The following is a 16,863-nucleotide window of genomic DNA, read 5'->3' on the forward strand; positions in this document are numbered from 1 at the left end:
ATTCCAGATTAATCCACAATCCATCCAAGCTGGCAAACTCAGTTAATGAAGAAAAAGATGCTTCAAATGGGGGTTCAATGAAAACAATATCAAAAGGGTTTTGAGATTTTATTTATATGTTTGAAATGTATGCCTTCATTTGACTGGATACATAATTAATATGCCTGGTCAGACTTCTTCTTGCCCAAAGGAGAAGCACTGGCCCTTTAAGAGATTTCCTTACGAGAAATTGAACTTGAACAGAGAGGTACTGACGTAAGGACTAGTTGGAGTTTGTATCTGAAAGCGGACATGGCCGAAGAGTGAGAGAAGAAAACGGATCCGATGTTCTGTCTCAAAGGTTTCACAGGACAACAGGTTTTTGATTTAACCGTAAAACATTTGAATATTAATCATATTGTAGCACCGGATAAAACCCGATAGCCTAATTGATTATCATTAGCACGCGAATTACAATTCCTGGTCTATTCTGTGAAATAGATAGTAGTAGTAATAATAATAATAATAATAATAATAATAATAATAATAATAATAATAATAATCGGCTATTGTTAATGATACAACTTTTATCATTATAGTAAGGAGTTTAGCCTATATTTCACCGCTTTGGTCTGATTCCTAGTGAAACTCTGTATTTCAACTTATTGACCATCTTTTTAATTTTTCATTTGAACTCTTTAATGGATTGGTATGAAGAAGTTTCCTTGTATTCAGCACGGAACAGTAGGAAGTGAGATACGGAGTTAAGACTACACATCATCAACTTTAAAGGGTAAATTTGTTAAGCACTCATATGACAAAGAGACCATCAAATATTTTCGTGATTGCGTAGGACCATTATCAGTAGACAAATTGCAATACGGATTAAAAATGAAACTGAATTCAGCCGATGGCGGACGTTCGCTCCTATGAGGCATATGCGGGACGGGTGACAGTTCCTACCTGCAAGTTTCTTCTGTTTCTTTATCTATTCTAATTTACTTACCGCTTGAAAGTTTAATTCTTTGGAGGATTCGTAATACAGAGCACTAAACTGAACATGTTGCACAATGGTAACGGCGACGCGGAAAAACCAGAGCCGCAGATTCAGACTCAACCTATTCCTGAGATTGGCGAGGCGCCGAGTGACAACACTGAGCACAATCCAGACAGCGACAGCGTCCCCACGCAATTCCCGCTCCCTGTTCTCCCGAAGCTGGAAATCAAGCGCAATGCGGTAACGGATGAATACAAAATTTCCAGCCAGGTCCTGGGGCTCGGCATCAACGGCAAAGTGCTGGAGTGCTACAATAAGAAAACAGCAGAGAAGTGCGCCCTAAAGGTCTGACTCCGCGAGCAGTCTTTGTCATGTGTGCATATGCATGTGTGTATTCTATATCTATAGGTAATGTGTGAGCGATGTTGATTCTAAAGATCATACAGGTCCTGCTTATGTCGACGTGAACCTTCAGTAACCGCGGAGAAACCAGTGGGCTACCCCACGCCATTCTCTAACAATGATTGGAAAGTTTTACCGTTTCCACTATTGAAGTGTGTACATATCAATATGTGTGTGATTTTGTCCATATCACCGTGGGCAATTTGTGTATATTTTACCTTGGGGAGACTAGCTCCCCAGAAAAACCACCTTGTGAATTGTAAGGTTTCGTCTCTCATTGAAGAAACCTCGCCGCATCACGCCTTTGATCTAGCTCCTGCCTCGGATTTATCATCCCGCATTATTAATGGGCAGCACTAGCCATGTAGCCTCTACCATCATTCACCTGTCTAAAACAGCTGGACAACATGTCACCATGGCAACCATGGCACACCCGTCCTTGAAACTTCTTCTGTCTGTCTGCATATGGTTTGTAGTGTGTTTCTGTGATTTGTTGTTACCTCGCTTTACTGTGGGTTAGGTGTGCAGTTGCAGGTGTGGCAACTGCAATTCTACCTTTTGTCTTAATGGAATTTGTGGATAGAGTGTATGTGTGCATGTGAGTGTCTATGAAGGGTTGTAATGTTATCACTATGGATGCGTGTTAGGGCAGCAATATTACATATCAGCTGTAAATTTGCAAAAATAAGAATTTTACGTTTATTAGAGGGGTCTGGAACCCCGAATATTGTAATTTGTAATTGTTTTGTGACTTACAAGCATCTCCGTTTTAGCTGATATCTTATTTAATGAATTGTAGAAATAATGCAGTCTTTGTGATATTGATAGCAACGTAAAGTGTCTTGATCAATTATTCATGTTTCTCTTACAGTTGTTTTTAAGACATGTCTGCTTGAAATGGCTCAGATTTCATCACAGTCCTTCCACAACCCGTGGAAAATAACTCAGGACACAACTGATATGATCTGAGTAAACTACATAACCAACCAACAGAGGCTATGAATATGAAATCCAATTCATGGCCATAGTATAGAAGGTTGTGGTAGTTTAATTTAGTTGATTAATTTACATTGAGTACTTTCTTTGATTTACTTCCCATTAGAACTCATAATCCGTACCTACATTGAAGTCCTATGCAACAAGGACCGACACTAATGAAACAACCCAATCACCTAAAATTATATGTCTCAAGCCGGTTGTGGGAAAATCTCCCGTGTGGTATTATGGGATACATTATGAGCCGGGGTTCACAGGGCATGTACGTCTGTCAAAGTGCTGGCTGATGCCAGTTTCCGTAGCAATCCATTCCCCAAAGGGCCACCTCAAACACAGGGTGCATTTATTCTGGGTGCACGCTGACCACACAAGGCTCGGGGGAGAATATTTCTGCTGCACTTTTCCCATGGTCTCATACTCAGTCAGTCATAAAGGGGGGGACAAAAGTAGGAGGGGACAAAAAGACACATTACAGTGCACCACTGTTTCCTGTCAGTTACAAAGATTTGATTGGTCCTGTTAGTTCATTCTTATGAGGCATAAATGAACTGATTCCAGTATTTCTGAGAAAGAAACCTGGAGACATGTAGTTTTATAGATACAATGCACTCTTGCTATTCGGGGCATTGTGGTGATGTGGAGAGTTTGCTTTTTTTATTGTACCCTTTCTTTCCTTTTTTCTCACATTATGTAATCTAGAATGGGTTCTTATGTCACCACTGTGCCACCATCAAGCAGGGAGCACTTCAAATAAAGCACATACGCTCATTCACAAGCAAGGGAAAGTTTGTCATGTTGTAAGATATGTGGTGTTCTACAGGTGAGTTAGGATCAATTAGATGAGAGGCACAGTTTTCACCTATGCCAATGGGACAAAGCCTAAGAGAAAAGGAGCTAGACCATACAGTGTCACCTGCTGTCATGATGAGCACCCTTACTGATCCACTCAGGAGCTTCAATTGCTAGAACCAACTTCCTGACTGACTTCCTGACTTTTGGCCTGTTTAGGATTGCATAAATATTTCACACCTTTAGCTATGAACTAAGCAAAATGCGTCTCAGGTATGTTGGTGTGTATGAGGGCTGCTGATATGGATCTTGGTTCTTGTGAAACGTGTTAATCTCAATTTGGAAAGTGAATGTTGATAGTTGGCAATACCTACGGACACTTAAATTATACTTAAAGCTAAAATATTTTTATTTTCAGTGATTTGGGAAAGTATTATCTACTGAATGTATATGAGAGATGAGGATGCCTGATATGTGCAGCATGGTTTGTGTTACAGGAAATTCTGTGCTTTTGGAAGTAATATGTATGGAGTACACATTTTTTGTCTTAGTGAGGGAATCTGACTGTATTTTTGTAGTCTGACCACAAGATGAAGTCAGGATGAACATACCAATAAATATCAGTAAGAAAGCCCACAACCAAATCCTTTCAGATTCTTACATTTCTTTCAAAGCACAGAAACAGGGACATGTTTTAGCAGGAAGGGAACTGTCTTGGTATTAAAGGCTTTACTCGCATTGCAACCTATCACAGGCAGGATGTACTGTGACATCACATTTCTGTTTTACTGCTGCTTTGGACTTAAATTTTTAGAAGGCAACTAGATAACTTGTTGAGAAAGACTTCAAGCTATACATATACAGCATGTGTGCGCATATGTGTGTGTAGGTGTGTGTGTGATGACCATCCATGGCCGCAGGTGTGTGTGTGTGTGTGTGTGTAATAGGATGTATGGATGCATAATCCAGTAAACAAGTACTGTAGCACCTTTATGACTCATTGTTGCTTCACGTCAGTAGATCGTCAGTATGTTTGATAGTCTCTTCTTATTACACACCCACACTTGGTATTATTGATGTATGATCTCTGTTTGCTTTAATTACTCAGCAAACGTGCAAGAAGAGGGCAATGCAAGGGGGGGGGGGCGGGAGAAGATTATGAAGTCAAGTTGTTTTAATTAATCACACAGAGACCTGGTAACTGTGACAGATGAGTACAGATCTAATATACTCTCTGTGCCAGGATGGAGGGAAGCCATGCTTTAAATGGAATTCAATTACTCTCGACTTCATTCTCTCAGTCTGTGCACGACTGTTTGCCAGACTGTCTCTCTCAGAAAAGCCTGCTATTCCAAGCTGGCAAGCTCTGTTCAATATGGGTAGGTTGTGTTAACTTAGGACAGGCTCTCTATTACATCTGTAAACCGTTATATTGTGCCGGCTCTGTGTCGAGTGTGGACATGCTGTGGATTCAGTGCGTGTAGGTCCTTTGTAAGTCTGTCCATTCTCTGTCTTATAGTTCAGTACTCAATAATGTATTGTAAAGATCAAAAGTAATGAAACATATTAAGAATTAAAAGACAAACATGAAGACAGTACACAAGATCGTGTTGCCACACTCTGCCTACATCAGGTTTCTGTGTGTTCTGTCTTATGTATGCGGATAGGTCCAACACTGGCAGAATCCCTGTTCCCTCTAAATAGGTCTGTCTGAGCAGGTAATGGGTGTCTGGGTATAACTGCTGTTCCGCTTGTGTAACAGTAGTTATCCTCTTTAGCCAGGTGGTGTGGGGAGGTATCAGTTAAGTGACCGTTCATAGCCATGGTGCTCTGAATTTTTTGAAAATTACACAAGAAAAGTGAGAAGCTGTCACATTGTCCTTAACAAACTATAAGATAAATGTAGTCTTCTTTGCATTTGACATGACTAACGATCCAAGGAGTGTTCAAATTCTGTTTTAGTCTCTGCTGTATGGTACATATGGACAGGGAGTAGTATTTTTTCACTTTTAATGGATGGGTGCTTTCTTGGTGTCTCTTCTCAAACCCAGAATTCTTTGCCAAAGAGGAGTATAATTTCATGGTTTTTTTTATTCCCAGGGCGTGGGTTTCTGGGTAATGCTGTTCCTCCCCATCTAACTGGTGCTGGCAGTGCACAGGGCATCCTGCTGCCTCAACCCCTTCTCATATTCACGCAAACCCACATGCACCGTAAACACACGCACGCACACATGCACGCATGCATACACGCACACAGACACACAGACACACGTATTGTACATAATTCTTGTTGTCTCATTGAGCACACATGAATAGCCCCAACCCCTAGATCACTATGCAGGGACCATCGCTATGCAGAGTTATGCACAGCTGGCCATGGCATCGCCTTTGCATGAACAGTCTCACAGGCAGTTTGCAGGCTGACCATGGAGTGGTGACTCCTCTGGTTAATCTGGTGCCTGCTGACTTCCTGCACCAGCTGCGCAAGATGCACAGTTTTCCACCAGCTGCACAGCTCAGAAGCAGTTAATGATTGTAGGCATTACAACTGAGAAATAATGGATGGTTTCTGTTGGAACATACTGAAATATGTTGCCTTCATGGGATAGGAGATATTGATGTTGACTTTTATATCACTTCTAAAAAAAATATTTTGTCTGGAAGATGTTTCTGCCCAGAGCAACATACAAGTCCATTATCATAAGATATTGCTAATTTTCATGGTGCAGATAAAATATTCTGACGAGTGTCTCACAAAATTTGTACACAAAATGCATTCTCTCAAACACACTTCTATAGTCTGTTGACTATAGAGCCTATACCGCCTTTGTGACCTGTGCTCCTATAGCCTCTCTAACATACAGTAGTCTTTTTTACACATGTGGCCTTACCCAGCAGTGTTCTGGAACTTCACCGTTTGTCATTTAAGAGTCTGCACGCTGGGAAAGTTAGTCTGGCAATAAACAAAATTGGACTTGTCTCTTTAAGATAAATTACAAGTTATGCTGTTTCTTAGTACTGCTAAAATAAGAAAGTACAAAGAGAACATACACTACTAGATTGCTGGAACTCTTAATGTTCCATGCTTTATGTGTGAAAGGGGCTAGTGTCTCACCTGTGTTCCTTTCTCTTCACACAGTACTGCCAGTACTGTACCCATGCACACCTTCTTTTCACCTAATTTCATTTTCATTTTTTTGGAAGCACTTCAAATGCACTCAGTTATTTTAAGTGACCCTGGACGGGTCAGTGAGGAAAATGAATATGAATGGCTGCAATGAGACGGAGCAGTCAGAGGCACAAGTGGGGGGAAAAAAGCTGTTGGCTTGCAGTGTAAATGGTGCGTTTATTTCTCAAGGGGGGTTTGGAGGGAGCACTCTGGCATAACAGGGCTTTTAGCTCGATTAAAGCCCTTCCCTTGGCCTCCCATCGATTCTGGACGAGCGCGTCATCGCTGGGAGCCAGGAGGAGCCTGGGCACAGCCGATTAACAGGGGATGAATCACTGCCAGGAGCGGCTCCCCCACACTCAGCAGCCAGTGCTGTCATGTGTGATTAACATTGAGCCATGGGAGCTATCAGCCCACTGAACACTCACTGTTCAAAACTGCCGCTCTGTCTGTCCGCTTTTGTTTTACTGTCAGTCTCTCTCTCTCTCTCTCTATTATATATATATATACACAGTGAGCTCTATGTTTGGAACAAATACTTTTTTTTTCTTCTTGATTTGGCTGTACTCCACAATATTAGATTTAATCAAACAATTCACATGTGGTTAAAGTGCACATTTCACAACGTAGAAATTACAGCACTTTTTATGCATAGTCTCCCCAAACCAAAATGTATGAAACCAAACCACTTGTGGGTTATTTGATTACAAACCTAAAAGTAGAGTATAGAGCCAACAAAAGAAAAACATTGTTTTTGTCCCAAACATTATGGAGCTCACTGTATATATATATATATATATATATATATATATATATATATATATACACTCCCTCCTCGCGGTCTCCTCTTTTCCTCTTTCACAAAGGACCCCTCCCCTATCCCCATCCTATTCTCCTTATTTTCCCTAGAAAACCCCCTCCATCTCTATACGTTTTCTCAATCTCTCTTTGAAAAAGGATTCCTCTCTCACCTTCTCTTTTTCATCACCCCCGAATGCACTTATCTCTCGTATCAGAATACACACTCATTTTACCCATCTCTCTCTGTGGACCTCTTTCATTTCACTTTCTCCCAGGGGCATTGCTAATCTTAACACTCTTATTCTTCCTCCAGTCTCATGCCTCACATACAGTACACAGAAAAGCCAAAGTCAAAAAGAGGAATAGAGGGTCCCTTGTGTCCCTGGGGCAGCTTGCCCTTCAGTGATATTATTAAAATTCTGAAACCGATAAATGGCTAAAATGGCCCAATAGAGCATACTGATATTTTGTACATTGGTGTTACTTTGTAATTTAATGTCAGAAGATCATTAGACAAGCATTTTTCATTGTTCACATACATACAGTGTACATAATTGTGATCTCCAGCTGGTGTACTGGTGTTCAGCATGCCACAAAATGTGTGTGTTTGTGGACAGTCCTGTTTAAAAATTATGTTGACCAACAGTGTATAAAGGTTCTTTGTTATTTTTATATGTGCTTAAAATTTCACACATTATGATTGATGTGTTGTTGGTAATGGCTGCTGCTACAGTAGCTGTCATAGAGAATAAGAGAAAGAGGAAGTGGAGAAGGGGAGAACACGGCATTCCTCGGTGCGGTTTACAGGAAGTGGCTGTCAGTTGATGAAAGAAGCTGGAGGAAGTCCACAGCTCCTATTTAAATTCCTCTGAAACAGGGCCGCAGTCTATATCCCGTATTGTGTCTATGTATGAAGCCAACTGCCCAGGGGTACTGTAGGTGAGAGGGCCACAAATCTACAGTCAACCTCATATTTTGGTAACATACAAATTTTAACTAAAGTACTTTAAATATTTAGATGCCAGTAAGTGCCCGCAGTGTAGTATAATTTAACTCAAAGTTGGTGGGTTTGATTTCCTATAATATCATTGAGAAAGGTACTTAACCTGAACTGCTTCAGTGGAATAGCCAGCTTTATGAATTGCACTGTGCAAATGTAAGTGCCATCTATGTAAGCCATTCTGGATGAGAACATCTGCTAAATTCTGAGATCTAAAGTAAATGTCAAAGCACTCCTGCAGACCCTGAGAATTTTAAACAAAACATTTCACTTTCAAAAATGTATAATCATGTGAATCAAGAAGAATTTCAAAGCATTGGTGAAAATAGATGTTTCTTTTAAAATGATCAGTTAGCTGCAGGATTTTTTCTGCTGTCTAAATGGTTAAAGTATTTCAAGTAATTATTTGACAAGAATTCGTTGATTATTTGGTCTGCTGTGTAGTCTTAAAGCTGTGGAGCTGTAAGGGTTATGACCTGGATTCAGATTCAGAACGTTGGAGGTGTAAAGTATGCGGCCTGAGGGCCTGAGAGCTGAGCTGCTGTCGGCTCCTGAAATACACTGTGGCACGGCGCGTGCATGGTCCAGGCCCCGCGCCTGGAACAGGATGAGGAATGTCAGAGCGGGAATTCTGTCTGTGTTCGGGAATCACTGGATACAGAGTCCAGGCTGGGGGCTGGGTGAAGGAGAGGGAAGTGAGATAGCTCAGTTCTGCAGAAGGGGAAATGAGGACCTGGTTCACTTGTGCTAATGCCATTTCCTCTCGAGTGCAAGTCAAAGGGAGTTAAGTCTACATTATCATTGTTCAGCTCCACAGTCCGAACACATGAGTCATGGTGTCATGACTGACCTAAACTGACCTACTGAATCCAAAGGAGAGACATTTGTTTCACTGGTGTCTTCAGAGATGTTAAACCCATAGATTAAATAGTCATGTTTATTTAATCTGTCAATGTCTTTTGGAGTAGTGGTTTGATAGCTCTGCTCGGAACCAGGGGTTTGCCAGCTTGAATTCCTGGCAGGGCACCATTATTTTATCCTTGAACCAGATACTCATTCCTGAATACCTTAAAATGTATCCAGCTGTGTGGCAGGATAATGTGTAAAATTGTAGCCAGCTGTGTGCAATAAGGTTCTATTTGAAAGGCAGCCTGTAAAGCAAATACTGTACATATAATACTCACAAAATGAAAAATTTTGCGTGAATGTTTTTGTTTCCATAAATTATGAACTGTATCTATAGACTGTATTTTTAAGGGGATGTTGGGTTAAGGGAATGTGTGCTGGGTAAAACCATTTGATTAGATGAGGTGCCTGACTTCTCTTTCCTTCCCGCTGTCATGTTTCAGATTCTTTATGACAGCCCTAAGGCACGGAGGGAGGTGGAGCTGCATTGGCGGGTGTCGGGGGGTCCCTACATTGTTCGAATCCTCAGCCTGTATGAAAACATGCACCATGGGAAGAAGTGCCTGCTCATCATCATGGAGTGGTAAAGACCTCCTGTTTCTACAACTACATGTCCCTACTTCCCTCACTCACCTAGGAACCACAAAACCCAAAGCACCCAACATTCTGCTGAGATTCCTGCATTCTTCCCTCAGTATGAACTACACTTCACTATGGTTTACATTTTACATTTTAGACATTTAGCTGACACTCATATCGAGAGCGACTTACAATTAGTAACCAGAGTTTTATTTTTAAGTTCATTTGGATTTCATTTTGATTTCTTGATTGAATTTCATCAGCATGGTACTACTGTAGTTAACCCAGCTCAAAATAAAAACTCTCAGGCACTTTGCTCTATTTGTCTCGATAACTTTGGAAATACATGGTGCCAGATAGGAATATTGTGGTTGCCGTAGCACCAAGACAACACTTTAGGGTTACATTACTTTCATAGTTTCAATCTAGGTTCTATAAAACAGGGTTAACAGGTAGCAGGAGACAGATATTGGGGTTACATTACACAGGAGGGCAATGGGATTGCAGCTCTCTGGACAGCAAGATCAGGATTTGAGTAGTTTGATGACCATGATATTGGGGTTAAGTCTGTCTCAATGGGTGTTACAGTAATACTATTACTTATTTATATTAGTCATGGGGGTTGTATATGAGGGTTGTGCTATAACAAGGATACATAGGATGGCTTGTGATCCACAGTTAAGGGAGTTAGTTAAAATTCATGGTTCTTATTCAGATTTTTCCACTGTTTCTTGCAGCATATAATATTGCATATAATACTGTCCTTTACAAAACGGCTGTGTTCTCAAACAGGACATATTGATTTTGTTTACATATGGGGGGTTTTGTCCTTCTTTCCATAATGAAGCAGCAATAACAACTTCATGGCCTTATGATAAAGTTGTTTCTTATCATGATTTTATGATGGGGAGACAGTTATTGGATAAAATGTAGTTGCCTCTGTTTATTCTACAATATCCGTCACATAATATAGTCTCATAAATTTGGTTATTTTACAGTATAAGAGGGCTTGGCCTTGTTTGACCAGCTGTTTTCATAAGGGTAGAAATTAAAATTGGATATAAGTACTATACTTGAACTGGATAGGCTAGTTCATCTGAAAAGTCCTTTTGCTCATATTGTATGCCCTGCCCATCCACTCCATCTCACACACGTTTTACACTCTTCCTCTTTCCTCTGATACGGTCACATTTCAGCTTATTTGCTGTTTGCTCCCAGCTTGCCCATGTGCCAACCTTTCCACTAGCTGCTCCCAAACAGTGTGACAGGACCCACATTTGGGTAGGAGGGGGGCAGGGCATAAGGTTGATTGTGAGATAACAATATAAAATGCATTCCTGTATCCATCATACTTTCCATGGATCTTCACATCATTTAAAATACAAGCCATTGATACATTCACTTCATTAGTTACAGCGTACATGATGATTTTTTGCACGTGTTACCTTTTTCCGTTAACTAGTTCACTTACAGGAACTTGCCATGACCAAAAAACAAACTTCAGAACCTTGTGCAGAGCAGTCACATTTTCACATCTGTAATGATGTCAGAAAAGCCACAAGTATGGTAATCGCTATGACAACCAAAGCAGATAAACACCCCCTCACCTCCCCTCCCCACCCCACAAAAACAGCGGCAGTAAGGTACAGATTAAATGAGTTGCAGTGCAAATTGTGAAGAGGCAATTGGTATTGTTCTTTCATTTGTTATGTCTTTGTCACAAAAACCATGAGTAGCAGGGTGACAGAAGTACGAAAGAGTGCAGTTTGGTGTTTATGGAAAAAATTCTGTGTGACCGAGTGCACTCCTCTCCCACGCAGCTGAACAGGGTTCATTTCTGGGCACGGTGCACAGTGCTCTGTGCTGTTGAGGAAGTGAGCGGCCTGAATATTCATTGCTTTAGCTACGCTGTGGCCTGGGGGCATTCGTGCTGTCTGTGTCGTCCAGAATGAGGCATCCTGTCTATATCCTGTATACACACACCCCCACCACAAGTCACTGTGCTTTACTATTTCTGTGCTTAGTTTACTCCTCTTTTCCCCTTTCATGTTGCAGATGGGTAATCAGTCCTGATAAAATGGGTTTTATTGGGTTCTATTTCCCCTAGTTCATTAGCTTGGTTGTCGGTTGATTGTGTTCCGATCCATGGAAACTCATTAGCAGCATATTTCCGTAATCAGCAATTGCCTGTGAACAAGCACAATGTTACTTTTGTCTGTTAATGTCTGCTGTAAACAGCCAGATCTATGGAAATGAAGGTGTGTGTGTGCGTGCTTGTGTGTGTGTGTTTGTACTGTGTGTGTGCGTGTGTTTGCATTTGTGTGTTTGTGTATAGTTGAATGTGGTTTCTAGCAGATATTGTTGATTTTTTGCAGCATGGAGGGGGGCGAACTGTTCAGTCGGATTCAGGCACGAGGTGACCAGGCCTTTACTGAGAGAGGTGAGGGGGAGGGGCTTCTGTGAAGAGAGACTGAGATGTGCCAGAGTAGCAGTAATTACAATAAGTAATTGTGCTCATCCTTTTCCAGCTCGATATCTCCATAATATTCTGTATTACATATAACACAGTGCTTTTAAGTTTATTGTATGGTGCCATATGACTCATGGTAGTTTATAATCTGGTCTGCAGTGCTGTATGGTATGTTGTGTCATGTGATGTCGCCCTGTGTTCTGTCCTATGAGGCATTCTATGTAGCATGGCTATTTGTGTTCAGTTTCGTGGTGCTCCATTTCCTGTTACACAGAGTAAGGTGTTCTGTGTTCATGGTGCTCTGTGTTTTTATGTTCTGTGTAGTGCCATTGTGCTTTATAATAGATGGTGCTTTGTGTTATGTTACATAATGCTCTTTGTGACATCATGTTTGTCCTGCCCCTCCCTCAGAAGCATCAGAAATCATGCGCGACATTGGCACAGCCATCGAGTACCTCCACCATATGAACATAGCGCATAGAGATGTGAAGGTAAGGCAATCACAGGGCAGCAGAGAGCAGTGTGAATCTGAGCAGTGACATTACATTACATTAATTTGGCAGACGCTTTTATTCAAAACGACATACAGTAAGTGCTTACCAAAGATCATTGGAACAACTAGAAAACACAGGTCCGATAAGGTACTCATTTTGTAGTTATTCATAGCCATGAACACATTAAGTCCAGTTCACGCAGTGAACATTACTAACCTGTGCTAAGTCAAACTAGGAGGCATTACAAGCTAAAACATCAAGACAATGATACAATGACACAAGGCACAATAAGAGCCGTGGTCTGTCGAGATACTAGTGCTAGACGAACCATGCTGAGATGGTGGAGATAATTTTGTCAGTTCTGACATGGGTGTAGGCTATAGAGTGGTAGTGTGGATGTGGTAAGGTTGGTGATGATGGTATTGATGAGTGTGACTGTTCTGGCATTTTAAGTTGCTTATTTTACATATGCTTTATCTACCCAGGAATTCTAATTCAGAGAAAATCTATTTTTTAAGAACTGACAAGCAATCAATTACAAACAATGCAATGGAATGGCAATACACAAATAATACACAGAAAAAGGCTACACACTGGTCAAGCTCGTAAGAATACGGTGTCTTGCAATTTTAAAACAATTTCTCACCTATGCATATAGGTTATTAAGGATAACTATGTCAGCTGTTGAATTAGTGGACAGAGTAATAGTATCGTCAGCAGCGATGGTGGTAAATAAGTGTCTATCCACTCAGCCTGAAAACCTGCTGTACACCACCAAGCAGAGCAATGCTGTCCTCAAGCTGACAGACTTCGGCTTTGCCAAGGAGACCACACTGCAAAACTCACTGCAGACACCGTGCTATACACCTTACTATGTGGGTAAGTTTCTCAGATGAACTAACGGAGGGAGGGCGAGGGATTATAATGGGAGCCAGCAGAGAGGAATAGGGGGAATAGTGTTGAAAATGTTTCCATTTTACTGCAGTGAATCATAATGTCATACAAGAACATACAAATAACATATAAATAATAAAGATTTGTTTTGTTTCATTGTTAAAAAAAATTGTTAGCCAGAGCTATGTACTTTTAAAATCTAAAGCCAGACTGGTTACATAGTATTTGTTACATTTTTCCTTTTGTGAGTTTTTTACTGCAAATTTGGGAAAAAATTTCAAATTCTTGGATTCTCTTACAAAAAAATTCTAATAAATCCTGGAGTTCCTGTTTATTACACCTACAACAGTAATACATTCCTACATTTTAATATTCACATCTAACATAGAATAACACTTTCATTTAACATACTGTACACTACACATAATTGCGATCTTTTCCGACAAGTTATTTTTTTTCTGAGCAGCCTTTAAGCTTTAAAGCTGTCTCCCATACCCAGAATAACTCTGGAGTAGTAGTAGTATAGACAGTACATATAATGTGAGTTTATTCATTTTCCACCTGTTTGTTTCTGTCTATTTGTCTGTCTGTCTGTCTATGTGTCTGTCAGCCCCTGAGGTGCTTGGTCCGGAGAAATATGACAAATCATGTGACATGTGGTCTCTGGGCGTGATAATGTACATCCTGTGAGTATAGACTGTGTGTTTGTGTGTGTGTGTGTGTGTGTGTGTGTGTGTGTGCAAGAAAATCTCTCTTTCAGCTTTCACTATTGCTACTTCCACTTTGTATATCTGGTTTCCTCCCTCCCTGCTCACCACCCTCTTCCTTCATGCATGGCTGAGTTGGCATTTTTATGAATCGCCATGCTAAGACCTAAATTAGTGTTCTCTCAGATTAGTGACAGCCACCGCTTCTCTCCCGCAGGCTATGCGGTTTCCCCCCCTTTTACTCCAACACAGGGCAGGCCATCTCCCCTGGAATGAAGTGTCGCATTAGGCAGGGCCAGTACGAGTTCCCAAACCCAGAGTGGGCTGACGTGTCAGAGGAAGGTAAGAGCCAAGGCCCGCACGCATGTACACACGCACACACTCACACACACACACAAACACACACACACACACACACACACACACACACACACACACACACACATACACATGCACACACTCACATTTACACCATAAAGAGAAACTGCTTTCAGGACAGAAATCCAAATCTAAAAAACCATTGAACCAGATACTCTGAGTCTAGACTGTTAAATCAATCAAGAATTCCCACAATGCACTTCAAAGAACCTACAATGCTTATTCCCTCAAAGAGAATCTACCGACCTCTTCTTGTGAATGTCACTGCCTTTGAAGGGAGCAGTTATGTATTGAGTCAGAGGGCAGATTCCTCATCTCCCGACAGAATGAGAATAATGCGATATATTACCTCTCTAGCTATCTAATTTATTTGCTTTTTGTGACCTCTATGAGTTTGTTTACCTAAGAGAAACCATGCTAAACAATATACAACACATGCAGCCAGACTCACAAAATTAGCCAAATCTAATTGTGCCATAAATGAGAGAAATTAGTGTTTGCTTAATTGTGCTTCTCCAGGAACACTCGCTAATTAAATAGTTGTATTCTATGGTCTACGGTCATTTTCTTATTTCCTTATTTGTTTCCATCCTTTAATAGAAGTTTTCACTGATGTGAATGATTAGTTTCATCCTGCTGCTTCATCTGCGATTCTGCCTGGAAGTGATCTTTGCCTCTTACTTTCCATCTCTGCAGCCAAGCAGCTGATTCATCAGCTGCTAAAGACTGACCCTAATGAGCGGATGACCATCACGCAGTTCATGAACCATCCTTGGATTAATGTGAGCCACTCAATCTGTCAGAGCATTGATATGACTGCACTGATGTCATTGCTATGAGGCCTGGTACCCTTAACCCTAATAGTGCTTGCGTGTTTGTGCTGTAGCAATCAATGGTGGTCCCACCTACACCACTCCACACCACACGGGTGCTGACAGAGGACAAGGAAATGTGGGACGATGTGAAGGTGAGTGTTTGTAACACTGACCTCTTGTGGCAGTATTGAAAGCCCATTTTCAGCAGTTAGTATTTTTTGCTAGGTAGACTTAAAATTCCATAGAAGTCAGGGCTATTACTTGTGTGTACATATCACAAAGGGTGGAAAAATGTTTTATTCAAAATCACAATGTGAGAATTGAAAGATAAGAGCTTGTTCGGAATACTTGTTCTTGAGTATTACAGTCAATTGTGTTCCAAGTTCCTTCAACTGAAGCTTGTCGCATAAAAAAATTTTTTTTTTAAAGTTAAATCAATGAAAATACATTTAGCAGAAAATCTGATTGTAAGATATTCTTCCACTGATATGTCTTCAAAGCCTGCAACAGGCATTACAATAATGAGAGGAACATCTACTGTAAAATATACTGTACTCACCAGGGTGACTTTGTACTTTAAAAAATTCAGTCAATCCATAGGGTTGTCAAACAGGGAACTAAGTCTTGGGTGTCATCTTAAATTGACCTTTTTAATCATTGCTAAGCTCAGCCTTTCATCCAAATGGGTTACAGCTCAATGAGGACAAGCTTATTCGCTGTGTGTTTCTGAACCCCTTACTAAACATTTGGTCCTTCCCCATGCTGTTTGCTGCAGGAAGAGATGACCAGTGCCCTAGCCACCATGCGTGTGGACTACGACCAGGTGAAGATCAAAGACCTCGACACCTCAAGCAACCCCTTGCTCAACAAGAGACGCAAGAAGGCAGCTGCGGAAGGAGGTGGAGGGGGCGGGAGCACTGTGTGCAACAGCCAATGAGAGACTGAGTAAAACATTAGGGAACAGAAGGTGCTACTGAATGGAACAGCAGGGAAAGGTAGAAAAGGCTGCTGTACTCAGCACCAGATTCACCTGTAAAATAACGGTACATAGAAGACTAAATCTTTTTATTCACTGCTGGAATTCTACTTTCACGTATCCATGACTGTATCAGTTTGTGTCAGCATGTTAGCCGTTTGAATGTGTATGTGTGTGCACATGTGTACCGTATGTGCGTGAGAGAAAGAAAGAGGTAGTTTGTGTGTGTATGGGTGCTGTGTTTCAGAGTGTTGTGCTCTTGCCCTCAGCTGAAAACTTCATCTTCCTACAGAACACTGCCTACCCTACCCTTCTGATTCACCACAGTATCAGACTGTGGGTATAAAGGAAAAGCAAAGGGACTTCTGACCCTCCATGTCACCAGCACTTCTGAACCCTAGTCTTCTTTATGTCCTTATTAAGGTTATCATTACTCTTACTGATATTGTTACTGTTGTTTGTTCTTCTTTTTCAGTAATAAAAATATTACATTTTCTATCTTATATTGGGT

The 16,863-nt window shown here is 41.0% G+C and overlaps 1 protein-coding gene across 1 annotated transcript; it reads left to right on the plus strand.

The window, feature by feature from the left end:
- The first annotated feature begins 250 nt into the window (after positions 1–250).
- On the plus strand, positions 251–16,855 carry LOC118207697 (MAP kinase-activated protein kinase 2-like). Its single transcript, XM_035381537.1, has 10 exons — positions 251–1,321; positions 9,483–9,622; positions 11,994–12,058; positions 12,500–12,579; positions 13,335–13,461; positions 14,087–14,162; positions 14,401–14,525; positions 15,258–15,343; positions 15,448–15,528; positions 16,152–16,855. The coding sequence occupies exons 1-10, from the start codon at positions 1,040–1,042 to the stop codon at positions 16,311–16,313; spliced, it is 1,224 nt and encodes a 407-aa protein (XP_035237428.1). The 5' UTR covers positions 251–1,039; the 3' UTR covers positions 16,314–16,855.
- Positions 16,856–16,863: the final 8 nt, after the last annotated feature.

The sequence above is a fragment of the Anguilla anguilla genome, chromosome 11 (genome assembly GCF_013347855.1).
Source record: "Anguilla anguilla isolate fAngAng1 chromosome 11, fAngAng1.pri, whole genome shotgun sequence".
Classification (NCBI taxonomy): domain Eukaryota; kingdom Metazoa; phylum Chordata; class Actinopteri; order Anguilliformes; family Anguillidae; genus Anguilla; species Anguilla anguilla.

Excerpts from the sequence above, each read along its gene's own strand:
- LOC118207697 (XM_035381537.1), top strand. The coding sequence starts at position 1,040 with ATGTTGCACAATGGTAACGGCGACGCGGAAAAACCAGAGCCGCAGATT. Across the intron at positions 9,623-11,993 it reads CTGCTCATCATCATGGAGTG|CATGGAGGGGGGCGAACTGT; the intron begins GTAAAGACCTCC and ends GATTTTTTGCAG. Across the intron at positions 13,462-14,086 it reads CTATACACCTTACTATGTGG|CCCCTGAGGTGCTTGGTCCG; the intron begins GTAAGTTTCTCA and ends TGTGTCTGTCAG.